Genomic DNA, 15,227 nt, shown 5'->3' on the forward strand with positions numbered 1-15,227 from the left:
AATGGAACACAGTTAAAGAAGGTACAATATTCTGCACACAGTTACCTTGTGCTTTTTAAAGTTCTTCTTACCATGTCCATTAGTTCATCCTGCATATTTTTTAGTTCTGCTTGATGAATCTTGAGAGTTTCTTGCTGACTCTGCTCAGCTTTCTGTGTTGTCTGCTCCACGTTTTTCTGAAGCTGAACAGCCTTTTCATTTGCTTTTGTAAGCTCAAGTTGTATTTGCTCCAACTGCCTAGGAAGACCAAATAAAAGAACATTACTTTTTGCTGACAGCACAACAAGCACCAAAATGAAAGACTCTGAATTATGCTGAAGTTCTATATTCTGTCCAAGCATTTAGAACGAGATTTAATTATTTAATATATAGAGAATGTTCTGCTAAATTAAATATACAGAAGTGAGACTGAGCACTTGCTCATGTTCAGAGCAACACAGCTGCCAGTTACTTTGACTCCAGTCCAGGGTTTTGTAAAGGTAAAGAACAACTAGTCTACATACAATTTTTATTTGAAACAAAAACACATTTTCTCTTGCTGGACAAAAATGTGACCCAAGTCTTGCATGTATCTGAACAAACCAGGCTTATCAGGTCATCAGGTAATTATGAAGCACAATCACAAGGCAGTCTAGATTATTAAAAAGGTCATTTACTCTGGGCAATGAGAAGCACATTACACAAGAATTTTAGAATTATAAATGTTAGATGCTCTTCAAATCACTCTAAGGAGACTGTTTTGATTAATTTAGTTTGATAGAATAAGTTCACTTGTCATATCAATGTGACACTCAGGAGCATCTTGTTCAGATCTTTACAAAAAGATGAAATGAGAAGCTGTGAGTGCAGGAGCAAAGCATTAATATGAAAATGTTCTGACAGTGAGGGAATACCTCTCTTTTAGCCGCAGCTCATCATTCATTTTCGTTAGCTGGGCAGAGCTGTCTCCTGAAGACTTCATGATCTCTGCAATATCATTTTCAAGTTTGGCTTTAGCTTCAGTCAGCTGCTGTTCTCTCTCTTCTCGCTCCTTCAATTTCTTCTCCATCCCTGAGCAAGATAAAGATTAGCAGTCTAGTAAATTTAAGAGAATGGGTTGACACAGATGAACTAGGATACTAAAGAATTATAAGCAGAGCAACACTGATGCTACAGAGCTTGCAAATTACCCCTTTAAACGTTACAATTGTTTGTCATTTCAACTGTTCACTGTAACAGAAGGTTCAGAACTTTTCAGAGATAGTAAAATAGCACTAGTCAAGAAATCTTTCTTTTAGAAACTATTCACTTAACTCCAGGGCACTAGAAGCCAAGACAAGCTCTACCTAAATCACAGTGTAATGAAGCAATATAATAAAAGAGGTAGGTACATCTTACACGTGAGATAACTCACCAGCTATTAGTAGAGCAGCAGAAGAAAAACAAGGCAAGCAACATGAAGCTACAGTGAACAACTGACTCAGTCAGGGCAGGCACTGCCACCTAGGGCAAGGGCAGCCCTTGGGATGACTTCTCCAGTCCAAACAACACCTTGGAAGGCTTGTTTACAGGGGATGTAATCATTCTTAACTTCTTTCTACATGGGTTTTAAACTGAGATGTACAACTAGAAAGATACAGCAAGACTGCCTCCTATGAGACAGGAAGAAGCAGACAACCAATGTACAGTCTTTTTGATGTCCTTAAAAAGAAAACACCACTTACAGAGAAGGCTTCTGTGAGTACAGAAGTGAATACAGCCTTTGTCTGGTATCTGACCATCACCACAGCATGAGTTTGTTGCAATGACAAACAAGAATTTAACTATTGATTTGGAATACCCTCAGCCAGGAAATCTTCTGCCTCACTGCACTATTTCCTGAACACCATGGTCACCTTGCTGGGTGCCACAGTGCCACAAGAGCTGTTCTTTGCCTAGAGAAAAGGCTTTCTGCTGAGGGCACATGCATCTGGGAGAGCATTATGTCCTAGGACGAGGCGAGCTGAGCAGGAGGCATTAGAAAAGCAGGAAGCTGATGTATTTTGAAAATATTCCATTTTATTACTTCCTTACCAGTCAAACTAGACTTCAGCTGTTCCAGTTCTGAGGACATGAGTGCAAACTGCTCTTCTTTTTGGTTTAGGTTTTTTATTGTTTCTAGTCAAGTAAAATTTTGAAAACAAAGTTAGTAACTACCTAGATGCAAGACAATTCCATCTACCTGCAAGGTATATTATTACTCTTAAGAAGAGAGGCTGCAAGTCAGCCTGTCCTTCCCATAGCTGCCTGAAGCTGCTACACCACCAAGTGTAAATTTGAAAGCAGACACACAAAAAAACCCTTTATTTTGCAGCATTTCTTTTCTGCAGCTTTTCAGTTCTGTTCAGTTTAACAGCAGACATACCTTGCATAGTTTGTCGAACATTTTCTGCTTCATCAGCTGCACTAGTAAACTTTTCTTTCTGAAAAATGGGTAAAAACTTAAGGTAAGGTTTGGTAATAGCAGTATAATTTAATCACTGAATTTATACTAAGTATTTTTCAAGCACAAACTAGAAGTCTTCACTGTAAATGTATCTGAACTCTTGGAATGAGTATAATTTAATCACTGAATTTATTCTAAGTATTTTTCAAGCACAAACTAGAAGTCTTCACTGTAAATGTATCTGAACTCTTGGAATGAGTTTAACATAGATATGTTCAGCAACATAAAGCAAGATTTTCCTTTGCCTTGGTTGCAAGCAAGTCCCTAGACATCCAAAATAACTTCTCCATCAGCTAGCACAGCAACAGAGCTGCAGCCATAGTGTCCAGCATAGGAGATGCCATTTCTGGGTCCACACAAGAAGCTACCCATGCTGCTCAGAGGCTGCACACTGGACATCTGCAACCCTGTCATCAACCTCATACCAGTGTTTTCCAGCTTTACCAGCAGGAAGAGATGCTGGACTGTGAAGAAAAGGGAGGATATTGAGGAAGATGAGAAGCAAGACTCTTCCACTAACTTCAAATCCATACTGTGGCCTTGGAAAGATTTTATGACAGGGACAGCAGGACCTTTTAAAAGTATGTCTTTTTGTTACTAACTCCAGTGTAGTTTCTCAGGAAAAATCCCACCCAACCACAAAATACTTGCAAATTTCATTGAATTTGCAACATAAGAAATCAGATGAAAAAGGTCTTCAAACCCCATTTTAAGACCTGTATATGAAGCATGAATTTGTTTCAACAGTTATAATAAAGGGCCATGTGTTCCTTAATAAGTAGTCTAAATTTAAACTACATGCTGCTTTTGATTTAGTTTAATATTTTATCTGAAATCCATAAACAGATGAGTTCTATTTAGACAAAACACCTGATAACACAGAACTCAGGTGAATTGCTCTTTTCATTCCAAGACAGGTCCTATTAGTCATGAACTCTTAACTCTTTTTCATGAGTAAAACAGCTTTGAAAGACTTTGCTCAGATCCACAGATTTCAATTACATTCTCACCATGAAAACCAAAATCCAAAGGATAAAGTCAAAATTTTTGGGTATTACTCACCAAAACTTGAAGTTCCTTTTCCAAAGAATCTTTAACTTGATTTACTGCACTCAAGTTTTTCTCAAGGTCAAGAAGCTTTTGCTCTTTGCCCTGCAGTTCTTTGGCCAGATTACTAGCCTAACAAAGATGATGAAATGGAGTAAAATAAAATTACAAACATGGATGGAAAAGCAGGAAAATTAAAAGTTGAATCTGGAAGAAATAACTATCAAAAACACTGCAAGATGAAAAATAAAAGAAAGACTGAACAAAAAAAAATGTGATGTTAACTGCATGAAGGTGATTTCCACTGATGACTACATACATCACAGTACAAATTGCATCTTGAAATCATTAAAACTTAGTGCTATTGGAATTAATGATGAAAACATTATTTAACAGCAGACATTTTTCATTCAAAATTTCAAAATAAAGTTCCAGCATTAGTTTAATTAGTTTTGGTTCCTTATGGGTTTTATTTTTTTAACTGATGAATTTAGCATTTATGCTTCATCTGGCTATTCAGACCAACACATGTACAGGGATGTGATTTCTCAGAAGGCTCTGTACCACACCCCCCTGGGGGGTTCAGAAACTCAGTGTGACCTCAAAAATAAAGTCAAAGGTCCACAGAACCCTGGCATCTTGGAAACATCTGAGAAGGGTTTAGGAAAGATAGTTCCAGTTATTTCTCACTACTTTCACAATTAGAGCTCCACCTTGCCAGGTCATGCATAGGCTGGGGATCTGAGGGAACCCTTGAGATGAAAAGATGCATTGGCACTTTGATTCCTATCTGCAGTGGTGGAACAACTTTCAAGCACTGAAGGCCACACTATAAACTTCAAAGAGACATTTCATCCATAACCAAGAAAAATCTTGGCAAGATGTAGCTCACGGCAATCTGTGCTTCAGAAATGCTGTGAAACAGTGTCTAACAACATCACTGCACAGCTTTGTCTTAAAGAAAAGTTCCACCAGGACCTTTTTTTGCTTTCCTTTATTTTTAATAGCCTCTTCCATCATCTTGTTTGATGAGAGGCAAGGTAGTGAAAGTACAGAAAAACACTTCCCCACTGAGCCCCAAGGCACTTTTTATCTGAACACCTCTCACACCAAAGGTTAAAAACTGGTATACTAAGATAGGTGGATTCTTCTCTCAGATAAGCCAAACTAACTTTTCTGTGACATGAAGCATTCAGCAGAGGCATGTCAAAGCTTGCATAAGGAATTTATCTCTTTTGCTTAGTGTTGCAGACTAGAAACCTGTTTAGAGACATGACCCAGTTAACATTTTCACTGAGCCTCCTCAGACAGTACCAAGCACTAAATAAAAATATTTCTTCTGTGATGTATTTGCTGTAGCAGATTAGAACAGTACAGATGTAAAATAAAAGTAAAAGAAAAATAAAAGAATGGATGTTGATACAAACCTTGCTACTTCCATCAACCTTTTCAGCCTCTAAATTCTGAATTTGTTTCTCAGCTGCCTCAAGCTGCTCGCTAAGTTTCTGGATTTCCAATTTACCTTCAGAATTGGCTTTCTGAAGTGCAGCAAGGTCCAAAAGCTTTTCTTCAGCAGCTTTGATCTGTGGTGTAAGACTATCAATAACTTTGGTTTGTTCATTGTACTTGGCTTGCAGTACCTCTAGCTCCTTTACCTTTATTTCAGCTTCCTGTAATTTGTTTAAAGTGTCTTCCATTTCTACTAGATGCTGATCTTCCACACTTTCCAGTTTGGTCTTCAGGCTTTCCAGGTTCTGATCTTTCTCCTCCGTGACTGCCAACAGTTTTGCTTTCAGTGACTCAATCTCTTTTATATGATGAGATTTTTCATTTTCCTGCTTCAGTTTTAAATGTGACATTTCCTTTTCATAGTCTAATTTAATCTTCTCCATCTGAGTCTTTAGCTCTGCAAATTCTGCTGTCTCAGCCCCTACGCCTTTGCTGAAAGAAACTTTCAGTTCTTCCATTGCTTGCTGATGGGAGGCAATGGCAGATTCCAGCTTTGACTTCCACAGCTCTATCACATCAGAATTCTCCTTGTTGGCATGATCCAGCTTAGTTTTCAAGGATTCATTTTCTTTTGCCATTCTCTCATTGGAAGCAGAAAGCGATTTGATCTCTTTCTGCAATGCTTCTTCACTAATTCCAAACTTCTCTTTCAGTGAATTCATCTCATTCTGATGTTCTTTGCTAACCGTTGCCATTCTTTCCTGCAAAGAACTTATCTCTTGCAACAATGAGAGAGAAGTGTCCACATCATCAATGTGTTTACTGGACTGTAATCTGCCCCGGAGCTCAGCCACTTCCTTCACCCGCAGTGCCAGGTCTCTTTCTAGCTCCATGATGCGAGATTTCTCTGATACTGTGGCCACCTAGGATTAACAGTGTTTTAAGAAAAGAAAGAATTGGAAAAGATATGTTAATACAAAGACACTGAGGCCTCACTGAAAAGAAACCACTGAGTGTTGCAAGCTAACACGATTAGTGTATTCCCACTAGCATTTTGGATTAGAATACCTTTGAGTTTCATTGTCAGCTCCTATTTCTATGGAAATTCTAAAGAAACTTCAGAGCAAAGGCAACTGCTGCCTTTGCACAGAAGGCTGTGAAACAAGACCGACTGTTGTTTCATTTATGTATAAATTATTGCTTTAAAAAAAGGAAAATGTCCATGCTTTTGTATCACATGCATATTATATTGTTTCTAAAGGTGGAGTTTAAATTCATTTCTCTGAAGTTATCTAGAAATAATGACTTGCTGAACAACTTACAAGCAATGCTCACACATACTATCAATGTTTAACAAAACATTTCTCAGAACCCTTTTAAAGCAGCCTGAAAAAGAAAGGAGAAGCCTGAGGTCTTTCTTTGTTGAAATAATTGCTTCCAAATTCATCTCATGTCAGCTATGAGACTGTCAGAGAAAAATACAAACACATTTTTAGCCTACTAATCCTTTGAAACTACTTCTATACCCACTCCATTGTCCTCTCTGAAAAAGTGTCCTCACATTATCTGACCTTTTCACCAGCTGTTGAAGCAGCCTGTGGTATGGAGAAGCAAGTGAAGCTACTCTAAATATTTCTAACTAGGAAGCTACTGATTCAAACTCCTTATTATACCAACACCCTGGAAAAGATATTACTTACCTGGAATTGCTTTTTAGAAGTACTTATAATGGAGTACATTCTTGGGTTTATAATATTTATCTTTACCTCAATGTCAAGAAAAGCCACATGTGTGAGCATAAATATATATGTATCTCCTTCTGCCATCTGCTGAAATTCTGACTTGGGACACATATTTCCAGTAATATTTTGACAGGCTACAGTATTACTAGTGCTACTGGGATATCCATGGAAAGGTTAAGTCACAGGTGGAATAAAAAGAACTAAAAAGCCACTGCAAACCATGATTTAGGAAGGCAAGTAGTAGGACAACGATTTAAGACCTCAGAAATAAAGCCCAAAATCCTAAGCTTGTGGCAAAAGCATTGGCAGAGTCTACCTTACTTTTTTGGATTTAACGGACTTGGCTACTTCTAAACATGAACCACTGAACATTCCTTTATGTCAATTCACAGTCCCATCTGCTGCTTTTGACTTGGATTAAAGTATTAATTTTGCAGCTTTAAGATGTCTTACCTGAATTCTTCTGAAGAAATGAGTACACATGTACAGGCACACACAAGCAAAACACTGAAGCTCAAAAGGAATGTTAATTTTTGAAGCATTCCAGCTCTATCTATAGCAGGTACTGCTCATGGCAGGAGCAAGGATCTGTTTCAGCACGTGTTACACCCAGCAGACTGTGTCATCAGAAATCTTCCACAACACAAACCAGTCTTGTTATTTAAATAGTGAAAACCATTACCCTAGTGTCTTCTAACTCCCTCTGGAGTTTGTCAGCTTTGGTCTTTTCAAAGAGCAGGCTCTGTTCAAGCTCCTTAATGCGGGCATGCTCCAGTTTGGTCTGCGTCTGTTAGTAAAAAGGGAAAGGAAGAGAACACAACGGTGCCACCATCACATGCCAGCACAAGAGGAGGGAGCCACATGCAGGCCGTGCTGCCAGAATCTTCTACCAATGATGAGCAGAGAAGATGCAGTGGGTAAAATGGACAGGGGAAATGCTATGGATGAGAAAGATGGACTGAAAGTGTAAATGGGACTGACGTGTGAAAAAACTTAAAAATGTAGAAAAAAAATTAAATAAATCACAAACGAAGAAATACGAACGAAAAAGTTTCATGCAGCCAAGTAGAAGTTATTTATCAGTACATGAAGTTTTCAGCACAAATTAGAGTAGCTATGTAAAAAATATGTGTACATATACCTACACCTGTTCTAACAGGATGAAAAGTCCCCTTGCTTGTCATCCCCCTAACTTTTTTCTTTAATATTTGGCTTATTTTATAAATTATTAATAACCGGGAGGCAAAAATTCACCACTGAAGCTCATGTGACAAATCAAAACTTTTAAATTATTTTTTTTTGAATAGCTGAATCTCAGGTCTTAGCCATAAAAATTCTTTTGGCCAAGACTTGGGAACATTAAGGTTAATTTGTCACTATGGTGTGAATTACTTGAGTAGAAATAGAAAGGGAATGCTTATCTATAACTGCAGAACCCCCTAGTTTTCCCCCTCCTCTTCTTTCAGGAAGGAATCAGGAAACAAGTAAGATTCTCCAAAACAAGGTAAAAAAGTGAATCAGTCTGATTGCTCTGTAGTTACTGAAGTCTGAATACACTGAACAAGATGTGGAAGTAAGGGGAAAAAAAAAAGTAAGAACACTATAGTTCTAACAGGTTCTTAAAGTGAAGCAGGAAGCAGATGAAACTAAGTGAGCAGGTACCTCCTGCCTTTGCTTACAAAGAGGTAGAATTTTTAGCAAGAACACAGAGTATTGGATACTCTGGCTTGATGCCCAGTTACTGCCAGAAGCCTGCAAGAGAGCTTGAAGTTTGAGAAATGCAGGTAAAGTCTTGCAGCTACTTCAAATCTGACCTGCACCTCTGAAGTGGGAAAAAATGGGGTGTCAAAAAGAAAAAAGGAATGTAAAGAGGTAAGAAACAGGTGCCATGCTTATTTCTGAGGTGAGGAGATTCCTCTGTTGTGTCAATCTTGACAGGTCATTGTTAAGTTTAAATTTACAAAACAATTCAAATTAAAAGGATTATGAAAGTCTATTGTTGTTTCACAATGTCTTTTCCAAAAAGAGCAGCTTTTCAGGGCTGGCTTGCATCCAGAGTAAGGTGGATGTCCAGAAGAAGACTGGATACTTGAAGGTGTGTTTATTAACCAAAGAAGTTGCACCAACAGCCTTGATGGAAGTTGTCCACACAGCTCAACTGCCTCACTTAATTTACTGTGGAACAAAGTACCACAGTATCCCCTAAGCCCTAGAAACTCCTATTAACAGAGAGTCCTGCAGCCTGACCAGCTCCTCACTGAACACTGGATTGAGAGACTCTGAGAAGGCAGGAAGACACGTGGATCATTCCAAAGCCATGCTGCTGCCAAAGCCACAGGGCAGCAGCGTGTGCACAGCTGGCAGGACCCTGCTGCTTCTCTGATCTTTGTAACATGATATTGAAAGATCCCAGCAGAAGGGTGTTATTTATAGAGTGACAAGCTGATTAGTACTGCCTCCAAACCAGCCGCAGCAGTTAAAGATCTTATGTGGTCTCTTCAGAGCAAGTGGGATGGGGATGAGCCTCTTGTCTTGCTTCAGGCCTGTTCCTCTCCAAACACAGTATTTCTTCTGACAGCATCATTATCTTCTTTCCCAAAATGCAGACATCTGATGGGTTAATTTGTTAAACAGTTTTCCAAAAAAACAGCTGGCTGGTTTACTATAGAATTACAAAAAGCCACAAACACTAAAAGTTGCTTCTTAAATGTGTCTATTTTTTTGAAACTCTGTAGTAGATTTGTTTCCCTATCAGTGGAAGATCTTCGGTGTATATGGGAGAACAAACCCCAGGAGAACACAGATTACTGGTTTACCTACCACAGCCTTTGAAAATGGAACCAAGTACGTAGTAGATTTTTTTCCCTACCAGTGGAAGATCTTCGGTGTATATGGGGGAACAAACCCCATGAGAACACAGATTACTGGTTTACCTCCCACAGCCTTTGAAAATGGAACCAAGTATTCAAAGGGAAATAATATTTGATTAGTTCCCTCTCTGAGACATGTTAGTGTTAGTTGTGATGCACAGAGAAACAGTAAGTCTTGAGAGATAATCTATTTTTAAAAATTGAATGTTCTCACCTTCCTTGCTCCAATTCACCAAGATCTACTACAACCCAAGAACTCCCAAACCTGATAGTTGCAGAATTTTCCCTGCACAACCACAAAACGCTATCTTAAGGCTTTTTTATGCTACATAAAACCCCAAACACTTTGATCATTAATTTTATAGACCTTGCTTTACTACTGCAAAGGTCAGATAGACCATCACTGATTACTTTTTTTTTTTAATCCCATCTTTTGTATATTACTAAAGGAAATAAGTTTAAATCCTACCAAAATGGCAATAAAGATAAAAAAACACCCACTCCAGAGATCTTTGCTGGACACCTTATTCCTCATATAGGGCCTGACTGTTTATCCTGATTTCCAAGGGACAGTCTCCAGTCTCCCAAAGGTAAAAATCACCACAAAATTTTGAATCACTCAAATCTCTCCTGATCATCTAGAAAAAGATCTGTAAATGATTTATGACTCTCTTTGAGGAAACTCAGAGCACATTAAACTTGAGAAGAGAGGAGTACTACAAAAAGAAGAAAAGAATTTGATTGTAAACCTTAATTTAGATGAAAAAGAAAAGCAGGAAAGAAAAAAAACCCAACAAATCAACAACAAAGGAAGAAATCTCACCTTCTCCAAAGCTCCACAGTTAGATTAAGAGCAACAGGGAAATAGAATGAGCCTTACTCTGCCTTGAACCTTAAAGAGTTGAACTTGAACTTCAGAGACCAGTCATAAGCTATAGTCAGCACCTGTGCATTCGAGCTACTCCTTCACTTCATAATAAACCCTGCTGTTAACTTCTGCATCTACAGGTCAAGCTGTGAAATTGTGCTGAAGCCATAAATGCTGATAATCAGTTCTAGGGTAGGGGCAAGAGGACCTTCAGTCCCTTCGTGCTGGGACGACAATCACAGAACACAACTGAGATTATGAAGCATTATCCTAGAAACTAAGTGATCACCCACTTCTCTCCTCTAGAGAGTGAAGATGTCGATTTTTAATGGAAAAATTAGAACAGGGAAATCAGGAGTAAAGATAGGATTAAACAAGGAGTGCACAAAACAAGAGAGAGGAAGGGCACATGCAGATTTACTTCTAACACACCGTGAGCCTGATTGGAAGAATAGAGGAGACCCGGATCGCTGAAGTAGCTTCGCAAAAGGAACACCTAAGAATGCACAGCAGGAAACCAGTTTTAGTCTTGAGACCTTCCTATCTCAGCTGGGGATGCAGCAGAGGAGGCAGCCTGGGATAAACTTCCCTGAGTCCAATCAAAGAGAGGGCTTTTCAATTCCACTATCCTGAGCTATGGAAGCAAAATGGCTGCTTAAATATCTTGCAAGGCAATTTCTGTTATCCAGTAGCATATATTTTTCCTACATCAGTCAAAGAGAAGCTACATGAAGATACAGTAGAAACAGATGGCTTTGCACACTAATTCTTCAGGTATTTTTAATCATCTCTCACCTTAGAATTTAATGCCAAAAAACCCAAAACAAATAAGGGGAGGTGGGGAACATAACATTTTTCCTCAGAAAAATGAATCTGCTAATTGCACACTGCATCTATTGAACAGCAGTAGGAGCTCATAAGAAAACATGCAGAATTTTGTGGAGAAAGCAGCTAAAAGCCTACATTTAAATCAAAGACGTTGCAAGATCCTGGACAGTCATTTTCTACAAGCTCCCACACTCTTCAATAAGTTGCAATGTTTTTGACCCTCAAGAATTCTAATGACACATTTGGCCTCTCTTCAGTTAATGGGGATTACAACGTTTAGTCATTACACACATTCTTTTTCAGAAATGTTGTAATTGCTCTGAAAGCAACATGCACACAAATACTAGAGTCAATGTTTCAATAACAGATTATGCAGTTAGTGAATAAGTATAAGCATTTTCTGCACACAATCTGTTAACATGGGATGTCTCTGCACATTTAAGTGCCCTCTTACATTTTCTGGGTCTTCCGAAATCTGCCTCTTTCGCTATCAGTAAAATTAAAACAAACAAACAAACAAAAATATTTCACCTGCAGTCTTTGCACTATCATTCCAACACAAACAACAGGACACATTTCATTATCTTGAATTCAGTTTAAACCCTTGAAGTTATGCAGCTTGACAAACCAGAATTTTTAAGATGGTTTGCCATGACTATCGACTGAGTTAACAAAAAAGAAATTAAAAATTAAAATTTTTATGGACTAAACAATAAAAGGAGCATTCTATGAAGAGCCTATAGATATCTTAAAATGAATGGAAGACTAAAATAAAAAGAAATGTTATATGAAATGAGTAATTTCCATAAGGCTAGCACTTTGACCATTAATGGTCCACAGGAACACGACTTAATTAAGTTTGTACTTCAGGCTGTGCAAGAAATTATATTATTTTTTTTATTAGACAACAACAGAGTAGAACAATTTCAACGTATCTTTCTTTTTAATTTGAAATCTGGATAAAAATTGGCAGAGTTCAAATATCTGAAAGTAATCTTTCTCTAGATGTTTCCTACTCTGTAGTAACAGTGTAAATAACATTTACACTATGATAGTATAAATAACACACTGTGTTTTAGCCCAATATTATAGTTATACAAACAGCAGAAAGATAAAAATTGCACACATTAATTGCTGTTTAGATTTTGTGTACAATTCTCAGGGAAAAAAACACTCTTTGCCTTTCTTCCCTAAGGAAAGTACAAGGATTATTCAAAAAATTGATTTGAGACAAATAGAACTAGTCTTCAGTATTAATTTTCAAAGGCTTGCAATTTCACTACTTCAAACTTATTTTTGTTGGTGGTTACCTTTAAGCAATTTCAGAAACATTGGTAAGATATAAAATAAAGTATCAAAAAGTAGAGTTTTCTATGAATTAATTTAATTATTCTGACCAACTACAGCCATTTCCCAGTACAACCCTTGCTGAAGCGTGGGTGCAATCCTGTAGTTTCAGGATGATTAGTTTACTCAGGGACTGCAGAACTGGGAATCACATCCATGTGCTTCACATATGCTGGGACCAGTATTGCATCTATTAATCATTCCTGCCTTTCTCTTCCAGAGAAACACACACTTCACCTGAACTGACTCCATTTCTGTGTCCTACCATACATCCTGTTTATGAAGCTGGAGATATTTTACCTCTAGGTCTCCTTTGGTAATGGATTCTTCCTCCACACGGAACTGAAGGTCTTCAACTTTCCTGTGGGGATAATTCATTAAAATTCAGGTAACTTTGAAAGAAAATGCCTTCAAGCTCACTTTGCAGTGGAAATCAGAACTACAGCGACATCCTTTTGGGCATACCAGCAAACTGGAAGAAACATTAAGGAGAAATCTCTCACAGGAGGCATCAGAGAGAAGGCATGTTGCCACCTTTAAAACACAACCATGGACAAGTAAGGCATCAGTCTTCTTGCAGCTCTATAAAGAAAGATTTTTGTTGCATTTTCTGATGAGTTAAAAAGAAAACCTTTAAGTCATAATCGATTCTCTCATTCTTGCACCCTTCCTTCTGCATGTCCTCAAAAGAGGTGACCTCAATATACAGTCTGATCTCACATTCTGTGTATTCTACTGTTCAGAAAGTCAGGACACATCCAAGATATCCATGGGCCTTCTAGAAGTGCACTGGTCAACCTCCACCAAAACTCTAGTACAGAGAAACAGTCAAGAGGAAGCACAAGATGCAGAATGGGAGCACAAGCAAGAGCATGGACTTGCCTTGCCCATATAGGAGTCTTAGAACAAGAAGACTGAAGTGGGAATCTAGTATCTGACTTAAAATCTGTAAAAAGTGCTTTCATCCCTCCCCTGAGACTGGTATGCCCCAATGAACAAGGGACCAGATCTCCTCCTTTTCCCCTTGATCTCTTCAACACTTCAGAGGGAGAGACAACCCTGTCTTCTTTCCTTTGAATTACACACATTGCTGGTGCCTGAAGCTTGGCCGACAGAAGTAGAAATCACTGTATCAAAGGAAGTTACAAGTGATGGATTTCTAAAATAAAAGGACACTAAGAACTTATTACTGGAAGTGGGTCTCACCAATGTGCTTTGGAAAAACACAGGACTAAAGATTATTTGACTTCAAGTCACTGCTGAGACTGACCTGAATACATATTACAGAGAACTTTCAAAGTAGATAAGCCTGGAGTGGTTAGGAGGAAGGAGGAATATCACACTGCCAGAGCTGTGAAGTGTTTTCCTGGCTGCAGGATGTGGCTGCAGGGAAGGGGCAGTGGGCAGAGCAGCGCTGCCACGCTGCCTAGCAACACACTGAAGGTGAGCTCAAGGCCATGGAGGATTGCAGGAAAACAGCCCCCCAGTGACCTGGCACTCAGCAAAAGTAGGTCCACGGCCAGGCTACCAGAGGTGCTACAAAGCTGCCTTTTTTATTTTATTTTGTTTATTTTTAAAATTTAAAACCCCACTGCATTATTTTGTAGAAAGCGTACAAATAATTCCAGGCTTAACCCTACTGCTTGGTTTGAAAATTCAGTTAGAGGCAACATAAAAATTGTAAAGGAATTACCCAGGGTTTAGCTGTGCATTTTCTCATCTCTGATTTCTAGTTTTATGGAGGCCTTTCAGAGAGGTTGACATCTGACTGATTTCAGGAGTGCACACAAGCCTACAGGGCAGACTTAAATTCTAAATAGATTCTCACTTTTCAAAAGCATTCTAGATCCACCAAAATAATCTATCAGATTATTTCCTCACCTAACCTTGTCCAATTATTTTTCAGATTATTTCCTTTCCTAAACTCACTTTACCTATTTGGTAATCTCAGTTCCTTTCTTCAAGTGGTTACAAAAGGCAATTAGAAAAGGCATTAAAATGGATGGCTTTGATGATTTTCCTGTAAGAGACAGATCACACCTAGAAGCACACGACTAGTAGCAATAAATTATTCACAAGAGAACTAAATGGTAAATTCTTTATCTAGCATTGTCAGGAAATGAGATTATCAACATTTTCATTCTGAAGCAGGAACAGAGTGTTTCGAGCAGATCAGGCATGATCCGTTCATTTTGTAGAAGCAGGAATAAAATCCTTTATAACAGAAAGCAATCATAAAAGGAATGAGTTGCATGAAATTCAGCTATAAACAATAGGTACAGTTTCTAAAAAAAAAAGTCCACTTTCTTTGGTTTTCCCTCTCCAAATTTAAAAGATTCATTTTTAGTATTAACCCTAAACTGCAACATGATTTTATACACTAATTATCCATAGCTGCATTATTCAAAATGTTTCATATTTCAAAGTCATCACAGCATTTGCTTTTAATGCAGAGTTTATTTTTAACAGAGCTATACTAATGAAGACAGTTTTCAGTTACCTTTTCTCTTCCTCAAGCTGGTTGAGAAGCTCCACTTTTTCCCTGTCAGCAGCCTCCACCATAGCTCGTAGCTGGTCCATTTTTGCTTCCATCTCCAGTACATGCTAATTAG

General features: G+C 38.2%; 1 protein-coding gene across 1 annotated transcript in view; it reads right to left on the minus strand.

The window, feature by feature from the left end:
• CLIP1 (CAP-GLY domain containing linker protein 1) overlaps window positions 1-15,214 on the minus strand; it is a gene marked incomplete at its 3' end in the record, with an annotated part of 38,587 nt that extends 23,373 nt beyond the window's left edge. Inside the window, exons 1-9 of the mRNA XM_008938801.1 lie at window positions 15,116-15,214; window positions 12,916-12,976; window positions 7,385-7,489; window positions 4,957-5,883; window positions 3,527-3,643; window positions 2,384-2,441; window positions 2,053-2,136; window positions 894-1,050; window positions 72-237 (exon numbers count right to left, since the gene is read on the minus strand). Coding sequence (XP_008937049.1) covers window positions 72-237; window positions 894-1,050; window positions 2,053-2,136; window positions 2,384-2,441; window positions 3,527-3,643; window positions 4,957-5,883; window positions 7,385-7,489; window positions 12,916-12,976; window positions 15,116-15,207 — 1,767 coding nt within the window. The remainder of the gene's footprint in view (window positions 1-71; window positions 238-893; window positions 1,051-2,052; window positions 2,137-2,383; window positions 2,442-3,526; window positions 3,644-4,956; window positions 5,884-7,384; window positions 7,490-12,915; window positions 12,977-15,115) is intronic.
• Between the last annotated feature and the right edge of the window lie 13 nt (window positions 15,215-15,227).

This window comes from Merops nubicus, unplaced genomic scaffold, assembly GCF_000691845.1.
Source record: "Merops nubicus isolate BGI_N331 unplaced genomic scaffold, ASM69184v1 scaffold19114, whole genome shotgun sequence".
NCBI lineage: Eukaryota > Metazoa > Chordata > Aves > Coraciiformes > Meropidae > Merops > Merops nubicus.